Source organism: Juglans regia, chromosome 10, assembly GCF_001411555.2.
Source record: "Juglans regia cultivar Chandler chromosome 10, Walnut 2.0, whole genome shotgun sequence".
NCBI classification, from domain to species: Eukaryota; Viridiplantae; Streptophyta; class Magnoliopsida; order Fagales; family Juglandaceae; genus Juglans; species Juglans regia.
Genome location: NC_049910.1, coordinates 7,148,053 through 7,172,148, shown reverse-complemented (window position 1 = coordinate 7,172,148; position 24,096 = coordinate 7,148,053). Strand labels below are relative to the sequence as shown.

Here is a 24,096-nt window from a genome sequence, read left to right as displayed (position 1 = left end):
CGGCAGATGATCTTTATTTCCTTCACGGCAGTACAGTGACAGGTGCAGTTGCAATGTCTATTTCAGATAATCCATACTCAGATATTACCCGTTTATAGCACATGCGTTTGAGTCATATGAGTGAAAAGATTATATCTATTCTGAGTAAGCAGGGTTTGTTGTGTGGTCAAAAAATAAGCAAACTTGAATTTTGTGAACATTATGTGTTTAGAAAATAGTGAAGGGTTCAGCTTACTATAGGGGTTCACAGAACTAAATGTACTATGGACTATATTCATTCTGACCTTTGGAGTTCATCTTCAATTCCACTAAAAGATGGAGCCCAGTATTTGTTTATTTTTATTGATGATTACTCACAGAAGGTTTTGGTTTATTTTCTAAAAACAGAAGAGCGATGTATTTGTTAACTTTATACAGTGGAAGGTTTTGATTAAAAATCAGACAGACAAAAAGGTTAAGCAACCCCCAACCAACAACGGTATGAAATTTTGTAGAGGTGATTTTGATGAATTCTACAAAGATGAGGGCATAGTGAAACACCGCACAGTGAGCACATCAAAATGTAATACCTGAACGGATGAGTAAGACTCTCTTGAAAAGAGACAGTCCAAAGATTTCTGGGCTGAAATAGTCAACATAGCTTACTATTTGGTTAACCGTTCTCCAGCCACAGATATTGGTTTAAAAACTCCAAATGAGGTATGGTCTGGTACTCCCTCTAATTATTCAAATTTGAAAATTTTTTGTTGTCCTGCATATTCTATGTTAATGATGGAAAACTTGAGCCAAGAGCAAAGAATGGCATATTCATTGGATATATCAGTGTGGTGAAGGGATTCAGGTTATGGTGTACTGATCCCAAACCACCTAACTTTGTAATTAGCAAGATGTAGTATTTGATGAACAATCCAAGCTTTATTCGAGAAATGAGTTGATTGTGTCTACAGGTGAAGAGCACAGTAATAGCAAGAAGGTGGAATTACAGGTTGAGGTTTCAGAAGGGGTGCCAGGCGACACCCAAGATCATGTTATTACTTATGAGCATGATCTTGACTTTGATGATGGCGTACAAGGTGAGCAAGACTACAGTATTGCTACTGGTAGACAGAAGATACAGATTATGCCACTTCAAAGATATGCTTATGCAGACATGGTGATGTATGCACTTGCTACAGCAGAGGACATAGATGGTTAGGAGCCTTCCAGTTATTCAGAAACTATCAAAAGTAAGGAGTGTGGTGCGCAATAATGACTGGGGAGATTAAGTCTCTTCACAAGAACCAAACTTTGGATTTGGTTAAGTTGTTCAAGAAGACGAAGACTGTTGGTTATAAATGGGCCTTCAAAAGAAAAGAGAGAATCCAAGGTGTTGGATATGCAAGGTACAAGGCACGCTTAGTTGCAAAAAGTTACAGTCAGATAGAAGGCCTCGACTTCAATGAAGTTTTCTCTCCAGCTGTGAAATACAGTTCAATCAGGGTGTTGCTTGCTATGGCGGCAACGCATGACCTAGAGTTTCAGCAACTTGACGTTAAAACAACGTTCTTGTATGGTGAGCTTGAGAAGACCATTTACATGCATCAGCCGGATGGGTTCATTGTTCAAGGAAAAGAAGATCATGTGTACAGATTGAATAAATTATTGTATGGTTTGAAGCAGTCTCCGAGGCAATGGTATAAATGCTTTGATTCCCTTATGATAGATCATAGTTATGTGAGGAGCAACTATGATAGTTGAGTTTATTGTATGCAATTATCTTATGAGTTTTTCATTTATTTGCTATTTTATGTTTATTGCTGCTAAAAGCATATCTGACACTAGTTTGTTGAAAACCCAACTCAGAAATGAGTTTGAAATGAAAGATTTAGGTTCTGCAAAGAAGATTTTAGGGATGGAGATCCACAGAGATAAGAAAGCTAGAAAGTTGTACTTATCCAAGGGAAAGTATATTGAGAAAGTTCTTCAAAGATTTTGAATGTCTAATTCTAAACTAATAAGTACACCACTTGTTACATATTTTAAACTTTCAGCATCTCTATCTTCTCAGACAAACAGGAGGAACTGTTCATGGCTAGTGTTCCTTATTCTAGTGCAGTTGGCAGTATTATGTACGCAATGGTTTGTACTCGTCCAGATATTTCACAGGCAGTGAGTATTGTTAGCAGGTACATGGCTAACCCGAGTAAAGCTCATTGGCAGGCTGTGAAATGGATACTCAGGTATTTGAGAGGTACTTCGAACCTTGGTTTACTCTTTGATAGAGAAACTAACTACAATTCAAGGGTGGTTGGTTATGTTGATTTTGATTATGCTGGGAACTTGGATAAGAGAAGATCATTGACAATGTATGTTTTTACTTTGTGTGGTTCTGCTATTAGTTGGAAAGCAACACTATAATATAATGTTGTTTTATCAACTACAGAAGTAGAGTATATGGCAGCAGTCGAGGCTGTTAAGGAGGTCATTTGGTTGAAAGGTTTGATCAGTGATTTGTGATTATAGCATGATGCAATTTCAGTGTTTTGTGACAATCAAAGTGTAATACATTTGACCAAAAATCAAATATATCATGAGAGGACAAAGCATATTGATGTCAAGTATCATTTTCTTCAGAAAATTGTTATAGAGGGTGTGTTAAAAATTTAGAAGATTGCTACTACTAAAAATCCAGCAGATATGATGACAAAGCTAGTTCCAATATACAAGTTCAAATTTTGTTTGGACTTGATTGGTGTTCGTGGTATGTGATTCCCTTAGGGGATTTGGTAGAGGGGATCGGTTCTTTGGTTAATAATTTCTTGTTAGGCTTGGTAGAATTTAAGTCAAAGTGGAGATTTGTTGAGAGGTGGCTTGAATCCTATTGAAAAAGCACTTCTAAGGATTGTTCGCTTGAGCGGTGTCTCTGCTGCTTGAGCAAAGACTCACCCAGTGAGTTCGCTCAATAGTTACTTGACAATGAGCTCGAGCTGGATGCAAACAGAGAGTTCACTCGACACTGCTAGACACTCAGCTTGAGCAGGATAGCAACCCTAACATTCGCTTGAGCAAACGTTTGTAAATCAGGGCCCACGCCACTACAGTCTAAATATGAATGTTTCAACATTCATTTTGAGATTTTTTATCTTTTAAGGCAGCCGAAACTTGTATTGAGAGAGAGAGGTCCTCTTTGTGATATTTCCAAGTGTGTGTTTGACACTTTGGAAAAGGATTTTTGTAATCAATACTTGTACTCCATCTTTTGTTGTAGTGAAATATTGAAACCGATCTCGTCAGTGGACATAGACTCACATTGTTGAACCACTTAGATCTTAATGTTCTTTGTGTGCTTGTTTATTTTGTTTGCTTCTGCTATTATTTACTTCAACTTAAGGAGACGTTTGAATTCGCAGGACATCTCAGCTCATCTCAGCTCATCTCAACTCATCTCACTACTATTCATTACTATTCAACAACTTTAACTCACAAATCTCACTACTATTCACAACTCATCTCATTACTATTCACAATCCATCTCAACTCATTTCAACTCATCTTCGAATCCAAACGTCTCCGCCTTTTGTTAGACGGTTTATTCCCAACAATTTTGGTGTTGGATTCATGTTGGGTATGCAAGTTAAAGATAAAGAATAACGCTACCATGCTGCCCCATTTTGTCTCCTCATTTTGACCACGCATGTATTTAATTTTTTTTATATTTTTTTTTACTTATTGATTAAGTGACTATTAGTGTATTAATATTTTTTTTATATTATCAACTGGGTGGCACTCTAGCAACACTCAAAGATAAAAATTATCAGTCTTGAATGTCATGTGTTGGGATTCATGAGTAGTATTAAATCAGGTTCGAACTATATACAAGTCAATTTTAATTTGATCCATTTAATTAAATTGATGAACCCTTTTAACTTTAATCAACTACTTTATTATTAAATTCATATCGATTTTTTTTTTTTTTTGAGATCATTCATGTCGAATTCTTGAATCATGTCAAAAGTTGATTGTAAAAATCAGGGATTAGAAAACAATATAATAAAATATGTACTTTGAGCCTTGAGGACAATCCTGGCACACATTTTTTGTGTATACCGGAAGGCTAATAAAATTTAGTACTCATTTGAACAGTAAAATGAGATAAAATAAGTTAAATAAAATATTATTTTTTAATATTATTATTATTTTAAGATTTAAAATATTGATTTATTTATCTTATTTTATATAAAAAATTAAAAAAATTATAATGATGAGATGGCTTAGAATTTAACATAATTTATAAGAAAAATGTTTGATTCAAGTAAAAATATTTGGTTTACGTTAGCTCAACAAAATAGAATTAGATATTAATGATTATTTATAATAAATTAATTTGACCGTGTATGTGCATCTGATAATTATTTGGAGATAAGCTGACACGGACGCGGCTTCATGGAGTCCCTTGCGCTAGTGCGTGTGTGGAAGTTTCTTGTCTGTCTGAGGGAAGAGAGAGAATGACGTCCACTACAAGACTCCAAGGCTTAGAGCGTTGGCCATAACTATCATCTTTCAAGGTTAGAAAAACTTCAACGCCTGCCCGCCCATAGAAAAAAGGGACAAAAGAACAGAAAAAAGCCAACTTTGACGCCTTATTTGTTTGGGTTCTTACTCTCTATTTCACATCCGGGTAACTAACAATTTCTGTTCATCTGTTATGGGATATTATGCGATTTTTTTATACAATTTTAGCATATTGTTCCGTGCATTGTTTCTGATTCCATTTCTTGGAAGTTTGTTATACCCGTGCTTGCTAGCTCACGAAACCAAAGAAAAGATGAAAGAACGGAATCTTGGGTGATTGGCGGTAATATTTTTGTGATGGATGCTAAACTGAGATAAATGATACTATAAGGCATAGCTTACAGCACAAGGTTTAAAGAATATGTTGTTCTTGCTATTCGTTGATTGTCTCCCTACTAATTTAAATTCTGGGTATTCTTTAATTCTTTATTTGAGTTCGTATTTTTACTTTTGTTTTGGTTTCTTGATTAATTCCCAGTCTCTTCTTCTCTGCCAAATTGCTTTCAATCGTGGTTATATTCTGTTTGGTCGCTGAGAATTGAGAGGGAAAAAAATATAAGATTCAAGTTTGAGCCTAAGTTGAAAAATTCATAACGATCTATAGAAATTTAAGTTATTGTACTGAATGTATCTGTTAAGTTTTATTTTCTCTCGCATGAACTATCAGCAACCAGAATAGAGAATTCCGGACGAAGAAACAGTGATTGATTTTGGGTTCCTTGTCCTGTAACTCTCTTTGGTTTTAGCGGATGGGTATTTCTTATTCGTTTAGATGAAGGATCTGGGATTCTGGGTTGAGGGTTGATGTCTGTGCGTATAGCGCATACTTGTTTGTTAAAGTTCCTATGGTTATTTGTGTATATGTATATATGGATTAATAATAAGCTTTTGTTAATATGCATGTAAATATGTTTTTTTTTTATAAGTAATAATCTTTATTGATGTGAATGAAACTAGACGATGCCCAAGTACACAGGAAGTATACAAAGTGAGACACCTAATTACATTCTAGTAGGCTAAAAAGAAGATAAAAACTCATGAACATTCCCTCCCTTCAATACAATAGCAGAAAACCAAAAGAGAGAATACAAAAAAGTTCCAGATTTTCCCCGCTGCGCGCTCCTTGTTAAAAGAGAGAATACACTATGGGATCTATTCCAGCATGCTAATAGATCCACCATACTCTTGGGCATAGCCCAACTCAGCCCAGCTCTACTAAGGTTGCGTTTGGATGTTGAAGTGAGTTGAGTTGAGTTGAGTTGAGATAATAAAATATTGTTAGAATATTATTTTTTATTATTATTATTATTTTGGGATTTGAAAAAGTTGAATTGTTTATTATATTTTGTGTTGGGATTTGAAAAAGTTGTAATGATGAGTTGAGATGAGTTGAGAGAAGTTGTGATTCCAAACGAAGCCTAAGAATACCAGCCCATAGCTCTCCAGCCACCTCACAATATAAGAGCAAGTGATCTACCGATTCCCCACTCTTTTTACACATGTAGCACCACTCCGTGACCATCATGGATGTAAATATGTACATGTGGGGTACTCCCATACATCAAGTTAATTCATCAAATTATTTTATCTTGGCATTTTTTGTAGGCTGGTGTTAGCTATCGGTTTCAGTTGAGGTAGTATGTATGGAAGCAACAACATTGCAAGTGCAAGCTCTAGCTCCAGTTTGAACAGCAGCTTCCAGGATACAGAGGATGACCAAACCATTGCAAGCATCTTAGCAGAGGAAGAACAATCAAAACTGGATGGCAGGCTTGGGAAGAGGCTCTCCCATTTGGATTCCATCCCTGTATGCTCCTCACTAAATTGATTTGTTGTTTTGTTTCTCATATAATTCCTTCAAGTATTAAGGAATTTGGGGGTTTTGTTGTTATTATCGAATCGAAGTTGCTTGCTTTATTCAATCTAAATGCTTAATGAGAAGACTATGCAAATGCCTTCTTGATTTAACACTGTTTGGAACCACGTATTCGATTTAAATTGGCCTTCTATAGGTAAATTTGCAGCAATTTTTGAAGTATATATGGTACTCTGTAATCACTGTTTGCTGTCTATGAAAATATTTAAGTGTGGGTGATATATTCTTTCACAAAGCACATTGTCAGAAGGTCAACTGTCTAAGCTACTGCTGAATTTGTTTGGTTTTAATGTGGATCAAAACTTGGAGTTTTATTGAGGACAGAGAAGAAGGTTTTATGCATATTGGCACACAAAATAGCTACATCTACTCGTGTACACCCATACAGCACACACATGTATGGATGTGCATGTGCTTTTATGTTTGTAGTTTTTAGTTATATGTTCTGGCATAATTACAAATTGTTAAGAGACTATGTCATACAGTTTTGTGTGGCTGCTTATTGACTATAGACCAGGGGTTAAGTTAGTTGGGGAGGTTTTGATGGTGGGATTGGCTGGTACTATTTAAAACCGCATACAAAAGAGAGACTGCAGAAAAATTAAAGACGGAAAAAGAATAAGCCGATGAAAGAGAGGAGGGAGGAACTAGGAAAACATGCTTCATAAAAGAAACCAAAGCTTCGTATACTAGGTATTTGGGTGGTAGTTTGCTGTAGAGTTCTTATGACTTATTCTCTATTGTAGTACCTTCCTTTTTGTGTTACTCGTTTCCTCACAGTTGTTTACAATAAAGAATAGGACAAAGACCTATCCTCAGGTTTAAAATATCAGGCCAATGGTCTATACACAAGTCTAAAATCCTTCGGCTTCTGAGCTCCTATTCTTATGTGAGACTTAAGTGACTTCGACTGGTAAACCTAACTTTGTATGTTCATCTCATGTGGTGCTGCTGTCATGCATTTCATTCTGTCTAACCTTAGTTATATACCATTTGGGACCTATGGTTGTAACTTAGTTTAGATCTTCATGATGAAAAACTAATAAATTTTTCCTTGGCCAACTAGAGTGTTTCCCTTCAATGCAGAAGCACAATAATGTGCTGATTGAGATTCTTTTACTCAGAAATTATCTTGCTGACTTTGGGGTAACTTTATATCATCTGTTTTTGATGACGTGAGATTTCAAGGCAGGGCTCTTCGAACCTGCCCTTGGGGTGTGACCTTGGATACATGCTCCCACCTGCCAGAACCGTGTATCAAGAGTAATCCAGGGGAACTCTCAGGGCATATTCAAGTCTATCAAACTTCCTCAAAAGTCATAACGAACATTTTCCGGAATTTTTGCGATGTCCTTGAAAGTTTTGGATTTGGTGAAGCATTCATAAGTCATAACTGTGTGTATATATATATATATATTCATATGTATATATGTATGTATGCCTTCTTTATTAACTTGACAAGTACCTGGCTATCTTAGCACTTATTGATGAGTTCTGTGTTGGCAGCATACCCCCCGGGTTAATGGGGAGATTCCTGATGTAAATGATGCAACCTTCGACCATGAGCGGCTGTCTGAAAGGTTTTAACTCTATTATGAACTTGATGCATTTTTTTCTATAGCTTAGTGAAAAGAAAAGTTCATTACTTGCCATAGCTTGGCATGTGAGATTATTATTATTATTTTTAATTCCAGTGCTTAGTGTGTATTGTGAGCTTAACTTATTTAATTTTTTAAGTCGGAAACTTATTATAAGTACCATTGTGTCAAAGGTGAGCTCAGTGCTCGCTAAGGTTGTTTCTGAGTTTGCTCCTTCATTTTATGTAAGAAGGAGGCCTTCCATCTTCTTTTTTGGATTTTCTTATCTTTTTAGTCTCCAATTCTACCTTCTACTAAACCTGAACATGTTAAGTTGTTTCTTTCTTTGCAATAAACATGTGACAGGGTGAAGTCCTTGTACTGTAAATTGATGATGATGCTGATGAGTACAGTTATATTCTTAAGAAAAAGGCACTATCAACTGCTACTGCATCTTGGCATCATGCTCCACTTGGGCTGGTACCTTTGTGGTGCCTAGTGCCTTGGGCAACTTGGGGATCTAGGACCTTGAGTGTGCATCTTTGTTTTGGTTACCTTTTCATTAGCTTTCTCTTGATTGTCACTTTTGTGCAAGTTTCTAGTTTCTTATGCATTTTCAGTGGTGTTTCATGAATTTTGTTTTCCTTTATCACACTTCTTGGTTGGCTTCTTATTAGGATATCATCAAAGCAAATAATAAAAAATGTAGCTCATAGAGCACCTTAGCAATGTTTATACTCGGGGACATTTGTAATTGAGTTTCTGGACCAACTTACATGTGCATGTGATGTGGTTTAATAAAATTATTATTTACTGATAAAAAAATGAATTGGTTTTCATAGGTTGGTCACATATGGGTTAGCTGAGCTGCAGATGGAGGGTGACGGGAATTGCCAGGTTCAAATAAGTGTTGTTGATTTCTTTTGTATCAACTCATGATTTCCCCTTTCTTTGGGTGTTAGTTTCAACTTGTAATATTCAGTAAAATATTTGTTCAAAAATACTGGACAGTTTCGAGCTTTAGCAGACCAGTTGTTTCGCAATCCTGACTATCACAAGCATGTAAGAAAGCACATCATCAAGCAGGTATGGAACACAAAACTTCACTGGTGCATTCACTTCTCTACTTCTCTAGCTAATAAAATATATGAATATTGTAAACATCATAGATAGATTTCTTGGATGGTCAGAATTCCATGGGGAAATATTCTATCCATTAATGGTTCCTATGCTTATTTTTGAGATGGTTGGCAATCATTGACATTTGGGGCTTCATGTTCTTTGGAATATATGGTGGAGACTATCAATTTGTAATGTTGTCCTGGGATTCTTTTGGTTTTTGGATATGATACAATCAGCATGAGTTTTGCAATTGTGAAAGTTAGGGAGATTGATGCCGGAGCATCCAAACAGCCTGCAAGGCTAGTCTAATGAAGTGGGGATATTTTACCCGAGCTTCAGACCTTGCTGATAGACTTGAACCAAACCTGACCAAAATCGGTTGGGTTCTACTGGAGGGTCAAGGTCTGGTGTTGGGTAGGATATATAACTTCCAAGAGGTGGTTGTGTTGGGGGTTGATTTTATAGGCTCTGAAAACTGATTCATACGAACCCCACAAATCCCCTTTCATGTACTGAATGTTTAATATGTGATATGAATGTTCAGAATACTAAATGTTGAATGTTATGAGATGGGAGTAAATTCTGATGGAACTTCTCTCCCCATTTTCTTCCCAGCTAAAGCATCACAGAAAATTATATGAAGGTTATGTCCCAATGGAGTACAAAAGCTACCTAAAGAAGATGAAAAAGTAAGCTGTGATTCCTGTTGATTTTCTTGCAAAATCAGAGATAATGTTCTCATCACTTGAAGTAAACGCTAATTCAATGTCTATATCTTTGTATTCTACCAGATCAGGTGAATGGGGAGATCACGTAACTCTACAAGCAGCTGCAGATCGAGTAAGTTTAATATTTATCTATCTGTTTTCCCACTCATCTCTTGAGACCTCAGGAAAAAATGTTTTGCACTACTTTTTTCATGTCACAAATTTCTTGTTCAGTTATTCTTGTACCATGCTAAAGATGAAACAAGTGGGAGTTGTTTTACTTATAGGGAAAAATAGTATGTATGCTCTCTTGTCTTGCTCAAAGAGCAGAAAAAAGAGAAAACTTATATTAAATATGATACTGAAGGTAGCTTTCTCTTGCAAAAATTGTGTTACCATGAAGCTGACAAGGAGGGTTAGTTGGAAAACCCATCAGCTTATTTCCCCCTGAGATGATGTTTGCAAAATGAAACTAGGGACTATAGTGTCTTTGTTCTCCTTAGGTGTGTCGTGACTTCACCAAAGATGCATTGTGTTCTCAATAATGACAACCTAACTTGTAGGAGTTTTTCGATCTGCATGTCTATAGCCTACTGTGTGCATCGAGAACCACAAGAACTCAAATTATTGATGAATATTCAGATGTCCTGAAGAGAATTGATGTCTGTAGAATTATGGAGGAGTTTCCATTTGTGTCCCACTTTTTCATGTAAGGAGTCATCCTTGTGAAACAACTGCAGGATTGACATATTAGGATTCGAGTTTTTGTTTCCTTGTAGTGGAAGGACTGACAGGTCCATTACCTGAAAAACCAGAATCATTCCAAACCTGCATGTCAACTAGTTTTTTTTTTTATAAGTAAAATAAGACTTTATTGAATTACCAAAGTAACATGATACAAAGAAAATGCCCTGTTTATGAAGGCATGTTGGAAACTAGGAATTCATGAAGGTCTATGCCATTTAAGTCTATAGCAATGGCCCAAGTACAAAGAGTTTTAAAAAATAACAATTTTAGCTCCTCCACAGATCTCTCTTTGTCTTCAAAAGTCCTCTCATTTCGTTCCTGCCATAGACACCACATAATACAGGTAGGGATCATCTTCCATACTGCTTTAATCTGTCTCATCCCCCGGATAGAATTCCAGCAAGCCAATACATCCAAAACTGTTTTCGGCATCACCCACGCCATATCCATCCTTTTAAACACCTCATCCCAAATAGTCTTAGCTATCTCACAGTGTAGAAGTAAGTGATTTACCGTCTCACCCCCTCTTTTACACATACAGCACCAATCTGCAATAATTATCCTTCTCTTTCTTAGATTATCCGTAGTGAGTATCTTACCCAAAGACGCTGTCCACACAAAGAAAGAGGCTTTGGGAGGAGCCTTATGGCGCCAAAGCTTTCTCCAAGGAAACTGTATCTCTGGTTCTTGTGTGAGAACCTTATAGAGAAAGCGAGTTGAGAATACCCCTTTCTCTGCAGGATGCCAACACATCTCATCTTCCTGCTGAATGTTCGGTCGAACAGAATATAAGAGGCTATAAAATTCTACAAAACTTCCCATCTCCCAATCCTGTGCCGCCCGGTTGAAGTTGATGTTCCAATGAATGTTTCTACCTGTGACTGAGACTTCCATAACTTCCGCCACTGTGGCATCTTTGTTACTTGCAATCAAAAAAAGAGACGGAAACAGATCTAAAAGTACACTGGTACTACACCATGCATCCTTCCAAAATCTGATCTTGACACCTGTCCCCAAGTGCAATCTAGTGTATCGCTGGAAAACCTCTCATCCTCTTCTAATGTATTTCCATAACCCCTTGCCCGCTGTTCCTCTCACTTCTCTGGTACACCACCCCTCCCCTAGATCACCATATTTGCTTTTAATCACCGACTTCCATAAGGCCTCTGGTTCCTTGGTATATCTCCACAACCATTTGCCTAGTAAAGCCCGATTAAAAACTCTCAAATTTCTGACACCCAAACCGCCATTGGAGATAGGCCGACATACCATCTCCCACTTAACTAAGTGGAATTTAAACTCCTCTCCCAAGCCCCCCCACAGAAAGCCTCTCTGTAACTTCTCAAGTCTACCCGCCACACTTGCCGGTATAGGAAATAAAGATAAAAAGTAGGTGGGAAGATTGGAAAGTGTACTTTTGATTAAAGTAGTCCGACCCCCTTTCGACAAATACATTCTCTTCCACCCTGCTAATCTCCTTTCTACTTTTTCAATTACTGTATCCCAAATCATACGAGACTTCGGTGCTATACCCAACGGCAATCCCAAGTAAGACATAGGTAAAGACGCAATTTTACACCCCAGAATGCCCGTCAAATCCCTTATGTCTTGAACTTCTCCAATCGGTACCAACTCAGATTTATCATAATTCACTTTCAAGCCAGAAACTGCTTCAAAACACAGCAGCAATGCCTTCACCGCCCTCAACTGAGCATGATCAGCCTCACACATGATAAGCGTGTCATCTGCAAACAACAGGTGAGAAACAGTTGTGATACCCCTACTCGGTGATCCAATCTGGAAACCACTGATGGAACCATTAGACACTAAGGCTGAGATCATCCTACTCAATGCCTCCATCACAATGACAAAAAGTAGAGGAGATAACGGATCCCCTTGTCTCAAACCACGAGAGCTAGGGAAAAAATCCTCTGGGCTACCATTAATCAACACCGAGAACCGTACCGTAGAAATACACCATCTGATCCATGACTTCCACCTCTCACCAAACCCACACCTACCCAGTAAATAAAGAAGGAAATCCCAATTAACATGATCGTACGCCTTTTCCATATCTAATTTACACATAATCCCTGCTTTGCCCATCTTCAGTCTACTGTCGAAGCATTCATTAGCAATAAGAGCCGCATCAAGAATCTGTCTACCCTTAACAAAAGCATTCTGTGGTTTGGAAACAATTTTTCCCAATATCCCACTTAATCGATTTGCCAGCACTTTTGCAATGATCTTATAAGCACCATTCACTAAGCTTATAGGCCGAAAATCTGTGATCTCAATGGCTCCTACCTTTTTAGGGATTAGTGCAAGAAAAGTCGTGTTAAGACTTTTCTCAAACTTTCCTAACAAGAAAAACTCTTGAAATACCTTCAAAAGATCTGCTTTAATCACCTCCCAACACTCTTGGAAAAAACCCATAGAGAAGCCATCCGGTCCGGGAGCCTTATCTTTTGCCATCTTTCTAACCACTTCAAATACCTCTTCCTCTTCAAAAGCCCTCTCCAATCTGGTAACATCCCCTGGTTCAATAGTGTCAAAAGCTAGACCATCTAACGTAGGCCTCCAACCCACCTCTTCCGTGAGAAGCTTTTTGAAGAAAACAACCACATGGTCTTGGATAACCTCTTCTTCTCTATTCTCAACCCCTTCAATTCTCAGGACTTCAATGTTATTATTTCTTCTATGTGAGTTCGCAATTCTATGGAAAAATTTCGTACTCCGATCCCCTTCTTTCAACTAAAGAGCTCTTGATTTTTGGCGCCATGAGATTTCTTCCTGTAAGATTATCCTTTCAAGATCAGCAACCAACAAAACTTTTTGTGCTTGTTCCTCTTCATTTAGTAGCCTCCCTTCTTGTAGTCTTTCAAAATACTGAATTTCCATCAACTTGGAATTTTTGTTCTCCTCCACATTTCCAAAAGCTTGTTTATTCCACTCCTTTAGATCATTTTTTAATGCTTTCAGTTTGTTTGCAAAAATGAAACTGGGTGTACCTTCAAATTGATACGACGTCCACCATCTTTTAACCCTTTCCACAAAACCTTCTGACTTCAACCACATATTTTCAAACTTAAAACACCTTCTGCTGTTACGTACACCTCCACAATCCAGAAGAATAGGCCAATGATCCGAAGTTATACGACTCAAACGCTTTTGCCATACATCCGAAAAATGGCTATCGAACTCAGAAGAAATCAGAAAACGATCCAAACGGGACCATGTCTGATTATTTGACCAAGTAGCTGGACCCCCTGCTAATGGAAGATCTACCAAGTTTAAATCAAAAATAAACTCAGAGAACTCCAGACTTGCTGGTCTCAATCTTCTATTTTCCAAACTTTCACTCTGGAAGCGCACCACATTGAAATCCCCCCCAATACACCATGGGAGGTCCCACCAACTTTGTACCCCTGCAAGTTCATCCCATAAAATACTTCTATTGACATCTAAGTTAGGTCCATACACTCCAGCAAATGCCCACAAGAAATCATCTGATACACTTTTAAAAGAACACGCTACCATATATCTCCCTATATACTCCTCCACTTTCTCTACTACCCGTCTATCCCACATTATCACAACTCCTCCCGAAGCCCCTGAAGAGGCCAAATATACCCAATCCACATAAAAATTACTCCACAAACTCCGGATAATCCTCCTACTAATCATCTTCAACTTTGTCTCTTGTAAACAAACTATGTCCGCTTTCCCTTCCCGAAGTAGACGACGAATCCGAAGACGCTTCTCTACCTCGTTTAGGCCCCGGACATTCCATGATAAAATCTTAGGCTTCATTGGAGAACATTCAGCCCCTTCCCATTTGCCTTCTTCCTACTAGAACTTGCTTCCGAGTTCATCGACCACATTAATCTTTTTAATTCCCTACTCTTCTTTGTGCTCCCCCTCTTTTCTTGATGATGGCCAGCTTCCATAGCAGTTAACAAGGCTATAAACTGCTCCTCATACCCAACACATTCAATTCCCACAACATGTTGAATTTCTTTAGCTTTATGAATAACCCAATCTGATGCTTGATCTGGAAAATAATAATTTAGTGGGGTAGGGTTTCCCATTTTATTATTCTGATTCTGAAATTCACTTCCCATAGAAAAATCCTCCAAACCACATGGGATGAAAAGTTCATCTTCCACAGAATGCATGAAGTCATCAGAATCTTCTTCTACCTCAGCCAACTCTAGGTCTGCTACTGGTCTCCCCGACCCTTCCACTGGAAAGAGAGACATCCCAGCCTCCCCCAAACGCAAGCTCTGGTTCTCCTCTGCCGAAGGAACCCTAGGTTGTACGCCTAACAGAGGATTTCGGGCACAAGCCTCCGGCGAGACCACACCGGCGACTTCCACTACCTCCGTCGGCGCCGTCTGTTGCTCCTCGAACTCTGTCGGCGTCGTCTGTACCCTGTCCGGCGCGAACCCGAGCCCGTGACGCTCGATGGAGTGTATCGGGCTAGAACTCGGTTTCGCGAGTTCTGAAGACCCGGATCCAGACCCGTTTACTTGGGTCCTGGATAACGACCCGCATGAATGGGCCTTAGGCTGTGGTCCGTAGCTTTGGGCCTTCACTTGAGACGGCCCAGCCCCAGCTTGATCTTCTGCTTTCGACCGGCGCCAAACATTCCATCCTTTGCTGAATTTTCCTTTCTGTTGAGCCTTTTTGCGAGTGAATCTCAGCCCATCCACCTCCTTCAGCTTATCTGCTCCCTCACAATCCTTTAATGAACCGACAAAGGCTACGATAGTAGCCATATCCTTCTGCAATGCACGTAACTGCCCCTGCATTTCCAACAACTTCCTTTGCATTTCCCATGTCTGACAGTCGACAGAGGCCCTGCCATGGGCATGGTTCACCCTACCTTGCCAACGTCCCTTACCTTTGTCCAATCCCTTCGCACCAGCCACAGCAGCCACCTTCTCCTTCGCAGCTCTCGGTGTCGACGTCGCAAGAACCTCTTTATACGATCTCTCTAAGTGTTTCAGTTTCCCTCTTCCTTCATTCGGATTGGCTCCTCCATGCAGACCACCTTCCCTTGTTCTTTCTTTCCTTTGTTCTAACAAAGCCTCCCTCATCTTCCTCCATCCCCAACCATTCTCACCTTCTGGGATACAAAGCATATTTCTTCTTCCCCCCTGAGCATACTCTGATATTTCTACATATCTTCCTTTCCTATTTTCACAACGTTGGGCAATAAAACTACAATAACCCTCGCGTGTTGCCGAGTATACCTCCTTTTTTCTGCTCAAGCTCTCCTCTAACACCTTTCCAAGCCAATGTATAGAGGATAAACCCATCAGCATCGAGTTTTCTGTCTTCCAGCTTCTCTCAGTAACCCTCAGTCCACCACCTCCACATAGTGCTATAATAAAGCATTTGGACTCAATAACTAGTTCTATAACACGAGCCATCTAACTAAAACCAATCATCCCACGTTGGTAAAGCTAGATTAATCAAGAACCAGACCCAATATCAAGAAACAGACCAAGGAAAAATGCATGTGTACGGAGAGAAAATTTTCTAGGAGAGAGAGAGAGAGGAGAAAACTCGATGTTGGGAATATGTCAACTAGTTGAAGGTGATGTTCGGAAAGATTCTCCTTCAAATCCTCCTGAATTTGTTAGGCAATATCAATTGGAAACCATGGTATCTGGTTGACAAGTAGCCAATCCAAAGGCTATCTGCAACCTGGTCAAGTTACCAAATTATAGAACTTTTCAGTGCATTCCTCGACACACATTCTATTGTGTTAGACAAACAACCTTAAGATGCCAGGAGGAACAACTTTTCGGCTTATAGATTGCTTCATCTCTTCCCATGTTCCAATTAATCTGAATTGTATGTTTAAAGTTCTCGTTTCTTATTCTCCCAAACCCTGGATGTCTGTTTAAAGTTTGCCTTTGCAAAGTATATGCTTTGAACTTCACACCAATGGAAATGACTTTCTCAAATGTGGACCCAATCTTGAAAAATCTCAGGATTGCATTGACCACGAAAAATGGGGCACATCTAGCTAGCATGAGTCCTTGCTGAATAACTTTTGCCTAATTTCTCCACAAGCTTTATTGCTAGTGATTTAGAGATGATGGCTGATACTGTTTGAGGTGGTTAGATCTGTTCACATTATGCTTCCTCGTTCTTCTCATGTTCTGTTACTCTGTTGTTTGAAGTTCATCTCTCATGTTACACCGTTTTATCTGTATTGTTACACATTTAGTCTTTTCCTATTGGTTTCGTTGTGTCACTTATAAAAAAATTATTCAATAACTTTTGGGAGGACTGGATTCTGACTTATCATGGAATTTTCTCTAGTTTGGAGCCAAAATCTCTTTACTGACATCTTTCCGAGACACTTGTTATATTGAAATCCTCCCCAAAGACCAGAATCCCACTAAAGGTAAATATATAACCAGATTTCTTTTGAATTTCCTATGTTTATTTTCAGCTACAATTCATTTCTTCCTATGCTGTTATTATTTCTTGTATTGTTGACAGTATGAGCTATGTATGCTGGCTCAAGATTATCAGCTTCTTACTTTGTGTAGTCCTTTTGTAAATTTACTCATCATTATTTCAGGGAGACGTTTAAGTGAATGAACTTTTTTAATGTAAAAAATCAAACCTCAATAGATGCTCCCCAAAACATTATAATATCTATTTTTACGGAAAAAGAAAAAAAGATGCTCCACAAAACAGCCACCCGAAACCATTAAAACTTAAGTGAGGGAGGGTAGAGAAGCGGACTTAAACAAACTGAATCCCTATATTGCTCAGTTACTAGTTGAATTAGTATGAAGTCTTATAGTTATTATTTGTTTCGGAGACCAGACTGCCAAAATTATATGGTGAATGTAATTTTGGCAGTTATGTCACTGTAATATGTTCTTTTCTGTTGGTTTTTAAAAAAATGTTCTTTTGCTGTTGGTGAAAATCCAAATTATTAATGCATTGCTTTAATTATCCATGAATCTTATGGTAGTAACCTAGAGAAGTAATGTTATACAGGGCAGACTAATCTCATGACATCACAGTTTGAGGGACATTGTTATAAAAAATTAATCTCATCACGGTTTGAGGGACATTGTTTTTAAAGCAGTAAGGTGGTTTTGGCGTCACCACCAATTGAATGGTTAGTAACTTATGCATCGTAGCAGTGACAATATCATTGATCTAAATTGGGGCCATTGGAAGAGAACATAAGAAGATTGTCAGTTTTTGTCAAATGACCAGATGAACTTTTATTCAATTATTTATTGACCAATATTTTTCATTGCTCACAACACAATGCCAGTTCAGTGACCTTTTCATCTAACTGTTTCTTACTTTTGTAAGGCTTATATTTTATTATATCTCAGTTATGACTGACCTTTTGTGTTTCTAGAACTCTGGCTGAGCTTTTGGAGTGAAGTGCACTACAATTCATTATACGGAAGTGGAGGTGAGAAACAAAGCTATCATGTACTAGCTTTGCTGTCTCAATGTTATAGTGTCACAAATAAGACTCTGATTCTTTACTGGATCTATTTACAGATGTTCCCACCAGGGTAGCCAGAAAAAAACATTGGCTTTTCTAGAATTCAAGCATTATACTGTCCAGCGATTACGACTCGGCAGACATGTACCTCGATGTCGTTACACATGATCCTCGGATGGAACCTTAATTTTTTATGTATGCAGTGCAGACTTTTATATTTCAGTTTTATTTTTTTCGAAAATTATTTTTGTGTATGTAAATATGCATTAAAATTTGATTCTGCAGTTACTTGGTTTCCAAACTCCTAATGCACAGAACAGAAAATGAAAGACTTTGATGATCATCTCCTGGTTCTAACATTTTGCTTGTGTTTCTGTAATCTGTACGATATGGATTGTATTGTCAAATGAATGTGGCATAAGCTTTGAGGAATGCCATTTGAATTCATGGTTGGAATAACATTGTCATTGACAAGAGCCATAAAGACACTATTCACAAAGACCAATTTGCTAAAAGCCATCACTTTTAGCTATTAGTCTTGTGAACAATCATGCACGACAGCATCTAAGATAAAGACATTTTCGCTTTAAAAGAAACAAAGATTACGATATTGTATGCATCTGTAGCAATTTCCCAGCAAACCCATGACCCAGTTTTATGTCTTGTAAGAAAGTATCGACACCTCTGTATTTTCGGCAATATTATTAAAACTTTCTAATAAAACTTGTAAATTAAATCGCACCATGTCATCAGTATGGAAAGTGTCTTCATGCCGGCATAAACGTTGTAACTAGATGTTATATGATAGATTTTCTTTATAATAAATGTTGGATATAAAATGAACTAAGTTCCAATCCATCGAAGCCCATTATCAATAATAAAAAATATATCAAAAGTGATTAATTGATATGTAAAAAAGTGAAAGTGATATAACTAAGATCAATCTATCGAAATCCATTGTCATTATTATAATACAAGGAAGAAATACAAAAAAAAAAAAAAAAAAAAAAAAAGTAAAAAGTGATATAAGCCAATTATAACTCAGCTAATCTATAGAACGAATAAGACTTATAAAATGAGGGAGTCTTTACGAACATGGGACAATATGTCTATCTTTATTAATAGTTATGTTTTTATGCTTAATCACGTAAATTGTTGCATTTATCATTTTATTAATATTTATGTACTATCTTTATTATTTATTTTATAGATGAGCATCTAAGTACCTATCAATGTCAAAATCATCATTGTGGGTCATTCGACCGCGTTGTTGGCCTTTGAACCCGTCAAAAAATTGTATCAACAATAAAAATAATTTTATAATTTAATACACCCATCAACTCACGTCAATTTATAAATATCATTACTTGATATTTCGGGACCCAAAAGATGTCCCGAATAGTATAATTTTTTTCTTCTTTTTTTTTCATATATTTTTTTAATCATCATAAATATTTAAAAAATATTCACAATATTATTAAAAAATATTTTCTTAATCATTCGGTAAAAAAAAAAAAATCTCATTCAGAACATTTTTTGGGTATCGAATTCGGACTCAAAGCATTTCTCTATTTCTTTATAAACTAAATAGCTAGTAGTAAATTAGTAATCCATAAAGATGGGTCGGGTCTGAAAACGGTGGTTCACGGGTCAAATAACTCCATTTCCAGTCCTTTTTTCGTGTCTTTCTATTAAGTTGCTTTCAGCCTTTCATCTTTGTTCTGCCGCGAGACAGAGAGAGAACAGCAAAAGGAGTAAAGATGGAAGATAACAGCAACAAAGAACAAATCGTGGACGTGAGGTCGTTTGTCGAAGCTGTCTCCGCAGAAGATAACGATGCCCCTCTTTACCAAGTCGAAAGCCTCTGTATGCGTTGCGGCGAAAACGTACGCTCACACCTCTCCCTCCGCTCTCTGTTTTTTGTTTTTGTATTTGTTTCCGTTTATAAATGCGGTGCGGTATTGCAAGTGCTTATATTCGTTTGTGTTGTGTCACTGGGCTTTTGAGAACGTGTTGAATATTGGTTCCTAGTAGAAATGCTCTGTCATTGGGTCTGGTTTACAAATTGCGTTTGAACACAAATGCGGTTTTGTGCCTTTGGACTAAATTTTTTCCCCAGAATAACATGCAATTTCTTTTCGAAAAGTAAGAAGAACATATTGTTGAAGAAACCTTGGGGGAGAAATAATCAAATAGACAACTGTGTAAAATAAAGTTACTTGATTTCTTATCAGAGTGTATGAGTGGGAATTAATCGAATCAAATAAGCATCTGAATGAGTTTTTCTATGAGTGTTAGTACTTTATCTGCGTGCATTTAGGAGCCTTTTTTGTGCAACTCTTAGGGCTTGTTTGGACACATAGATGAGACACATAATTCTCAAAACTTCTCGTTATTTCATTCCCAAACATCGCTTAAATACAAAACACTTTTTAATTTCAAATCTTCAATTTTTTTTTATCTAATCATTATCAAACACAAAAAACTATACAACTTTTACAAGTTTCAAAACAAAACACAAAAATCAATACAACTTTTACAAACTTGAAAACAAAACTAATATTAAAAAATAACATTCAAACAATTTTTTAACTTTATAATATTTTTATTTAACTTTTTCTCTCGCATTTCCCAAAATCCAATAAAACATCTTAACTCAACCTATTTCACTACTATTCACAGAATTCTGAGATACTCCAAGTGTCCAAATGAGCCCTTAATCTGGTCGAGAGGCAGCATGTGGTTATTCAATTAGGCCTCATATTCTGGCCTTACTTTCATCAGAAATTGATCACATGTACTCTCCTCATGAACTGTCTGAAGTGCGGACAGCGCCTCCTTGGGTACCTTAGCATGTGTAATACCCGAGTATTTGCTCCACAAGTCCAAGAAAACAGAATAATACTGCTCAATAGAAAGGTTACCTTGACTGAAATTTGCTATCTCTGATTCCAACTGAAAACGGATTGTTGTCTTGATTATATATCCGCCCTAGATATTCCCACATCTCTTTAGCTGTAGAAAAAGACCTAAGTTGTTCACCAGATGTGGTTCAATGGAGCCCAGCAGCAAGAGACAATGTGTGCATCCTTTGCCTCCCAAGGACCGATTTCCTTGGGGAGATTTTATTGTTATAGCTTTGTCACCATGGTGAGGGGTACTAGAAAAGTATTGCATGATGTCATCTTCTTCTGGAACAAAGTCATGGTTCACTTGGCTTTTGATGATTGGTGGAAACTCTGTTTTTGACCTTGTCTTTCTAGTGTAACTCTACTACTTTTACAGCTTCTGAGTTTGGAAGAGCCTTGGACCTTAATACTAGGTGATGCTTTAGCAAATTCTTTTGTCGCACCTGTGACAGATGATGTCAAAGATGACGAACAGATGACATGTAAGTTTTGATTCCCAAGGATCTTCTTCTATACTGAATTAGATTAGACTATTAAAAAATAATTTTATAATTATAATTTTAGCCATTTATGGATTCACGTGGGTGGACTACACTTTTGCCAAAGGGATATACCTTCTAGTCTTTTGGTTCTGCCTTTTAATAATCAAACCATAGTTAGCGAATGAGTTGCATTTTACATCTGAAGCACGTTCTATACATCATTTTCTTTGTCGGTGTGGGCATATGTGTGTTCTCTTTATAGCACAGATGCATAAATATACTCAATACTGCACATACATGGGAGTTCAGCTACAGCTGCTGATGGAAACAAGGATGTTAGATTCGAAGCACCTTCAATAATCCTTGTTTGGATTGAAAGCACCTTCACTAAATTTATTATACGTGGGCCTAGTGGATTAAAGTTTACACTGCCATACTTTAGGGTTGGCAGTGGGGCAGGGTTTGGAACTGTGAGCCATCTTTTGCTACCGCATTTACCTTTTGGTTGGAGATGGATTCCCTCTATTTGTTCATTGTATTGTTCATTCAATTCTCTATTACAATATACAATATTTTATTTTTCTCTCTCGTATGATGTTCTTTAATTGGTTGCCTCCCTCCATTTGAGGAATACGAGAGGTTATGGGAACAGAATGAGGAATTGGGTCTGAACGATATTGACACGTCTTCAGCTGATGCTGCATATAACTCAACTGGTACAAAAATGGGGGAGAAATCGGACATGTAAACTATTAGATTGCTTTTTCTCGTATGATGTTCTTTAATTGTTTGCCTCTTTTCCTCTTTTTTTCAATCCTCAATTTAATCCTAGAACTGCAACTCGTTTGATTATAAAATCAATGAGCATTGTGGTAATCCCATTTGTCTGGTAATACATCGATGGATAACTAGACGATCAAGTTCATCTCAAGTATTTCTATCTTTGTCATCATGTTATTCATGTAATGCATCGATGGGAAACCATTTGATGAAATTTTTATTATTATTCTATTTTATTACTGTGATTAGTTTTGGTACAGGGAGAATTGTTTGTAGACAAGGCCAACCAATTAAGTACTGTTGTATATTACTTGAACAATGGTTGTTGACCAGATTAGGGGCTTGCATAACTTATGATTGACAATTGACATAGATCCGTAATCCAAATTAAATGTGGGGGGTTAGATAGTAATCTTAAATTGTCTTGCCAAAGAGAATTACAGGTCTTGCAACTTTTGAGCAATTGATTTTGAGAGCCAACTTAGTAATGAGGGGGCAACCTAGTGTCCCCTCCATCCACCTTCTCTTGGAGTGATATATGGTGGTTCTTCACCTGATAATTGCCCTCCCTATCCTTTATATTTTTTTATTAGTTCTGATTTTTCTTTTTTCTTTTTTTCTCTTTGGAGATTATTGAAATCATGAGTTTCAAAGGTAGACCGAATAGGCAAAGAACAATGATCAGAAAAAGTAGTTGGTACTGGTCCAAACCACGTGGACGATATTTCCTTACAGAATATTGGTCGGGACAGTGTCATTCAGCATACATCATTAATATTTCCAGCACTGCTTATAAAAATCAAACTCAAGCATGTTTGTTTTTGTTCTCAAGTACAACAAAGGAACAACAGAACTTTATTTCAATGGTGCACCAGCTCAGATGAAACTTGAGACACTATGCAAGGGATACAAAAGCCGAAAGTAACAGATTCTCACAAAACACAACATTTATTATTGGGGAATGTTAAATGTTATATATAGGAGAGTTCATGCATGCAAATGCGATCCCAGATGGTTCCAACTCCATCTAGGCATTGAAAAATTGGTAGTTCTCATATATATGTATATGTATATATATATATATATATATATATATATCTCACCTCACCTCACGAGTCCAACTACAAACCCTAGCTCCTGCACTCTCCCCACAACATTCCAAAAGAAGTGCAATCGACTCCCCAAGACATTTTGAACAAGCAGTGCCGGAACTGTTCAGGCAAACTTTGTCGGAGGCATTGCCACGACGCACACCCCATAGGCTTTGTCTTCACCTTGATTCTTTGTGCCAAGTGCAAAATTAGTGTAAGATATTTCATAAGAAAGATAGCTCGAGAGCTCACTCAAATTCATATCATAAAGGTCATGATCATTGGCCGTGAAGCTTTGAGGGGTTAAACAGCGAACCTCGGTCATTACTTACTCCAAAAACATTTTGAAAAAGCAAAATGAGGGTTAACAAGAAAAGAGCCAAGGATGTAAGACTTGAGAAAGACATTTTTGATCAATATGTGGGTGATGCAGTGAAAGGGTGGTCGAGAATATTGCAACAATGTATAAGCCGGCCCCTATATATGTGAGTATGGGTTGGAGAATTTTCTCTTTTATTTTTTTGGTTGAACTGATAGCTTTAAATCTGAGGAATAGTTTACAAAAAAAAATTGTAGCTTTTAGTTTAGTAGTAGAGAAATGATAGCATGTAATCATTTCGAAAGAAGTGAGTAAATATGAGACTCACATGAAAAGAAAATTAATTTTTTAATAGTAGATCCTACTCTTTTTCAACCAATCGTGCGTATATAACATATTCTTGCTTATGTTTTCCCTTTTATATCTCACGACAT

General features: G+C 37.4%; 2 protein-coding genes across 7 annotated transcripts; both read left to right on the top strand.

Annotated features, from left to right (window-relative positions):
- The first annotated feature begins 4,450 nt into the window (after positions 1-4,450).
- Positions 4,451-18,528, top strand: LOC108985512 (OVARIAN TUMOR DOMAIN-containing deubiquitinating enzyme 11-like). Of its 4 annotated transcripts, none has more exons than XM_035694883.1 (10): positions 4,451-4,657; positions 6,157-6,358; positions 7,934-8,007; positions 8,847-8,901; positions 9,016-9,090; positions 9,742-9,815; positions 9,918-9,966; positions 16,920-17,004; positions 17,989-18,045; positions 18,138-18,528. In XM_035694883.1, the coding sequence occupies exons 2-10, from the start codon at positions 6,191-6,193 to the stop codon at positions 18,179-18,181; spliced, it is 681 nt and encodes a 226-aa protein (XP_035550776.1). In that variant the 5' UTR covers positions 4,451-4,657; positions 6,157-6,190; the 3' UTR covers positions 18,182-18,528. The 4 variants fall into 4 exon arrangements, with proteins under 4 accessions (XP_035550776.1, XP_035550779.1, XP_035550777.1 ...); XM_035694886.1 differs by having other exon boundaries at positions 4,464-4,544; positions 18,138-18,424; XM_035694884.1 differs by having other exon boundaries at positions 4,652-4,834; positions 18,138-18,424.
- Positions 18,529-19,801: 1,273 nt separating this feature from the next.
- LOC108990430 lies at positions 19,802-22,269 on the top strand. 3 transcript variants are annotated; one of them, XM_018964398.2, is made up of 3 exons: positions 19,802-19,967; positions 21,367-21,472; positions 21,740-22,269. In XM_018964398.2, the coding sequence occupies exons 1-3, from the start codon at positions 19,842-19,844 to the stop codon at positions 21,745-21,747; spliced, it is 240 nt and encodes a 79-aa protein (XP_018819943.1). In that variant the 5' UTR covers positions 19,802-19,841; the 3' UTR covers positions 21,748-22,269. The 3 variants fall into 3 exon arrangements, with proteins under 3 accessions (XP_018819943.1, XP_018819941.1, XP_035550375.1); XM_018964396.2 differs by having other exon boundaries at positions 21,735-22,269; XM_035694482.1 differs by having other exon boundaries at positions 21,345-21,472; positions 21,735-22,269.
- Positions 22,270-24,096: the final 1,827 nt, after the last annotated feature.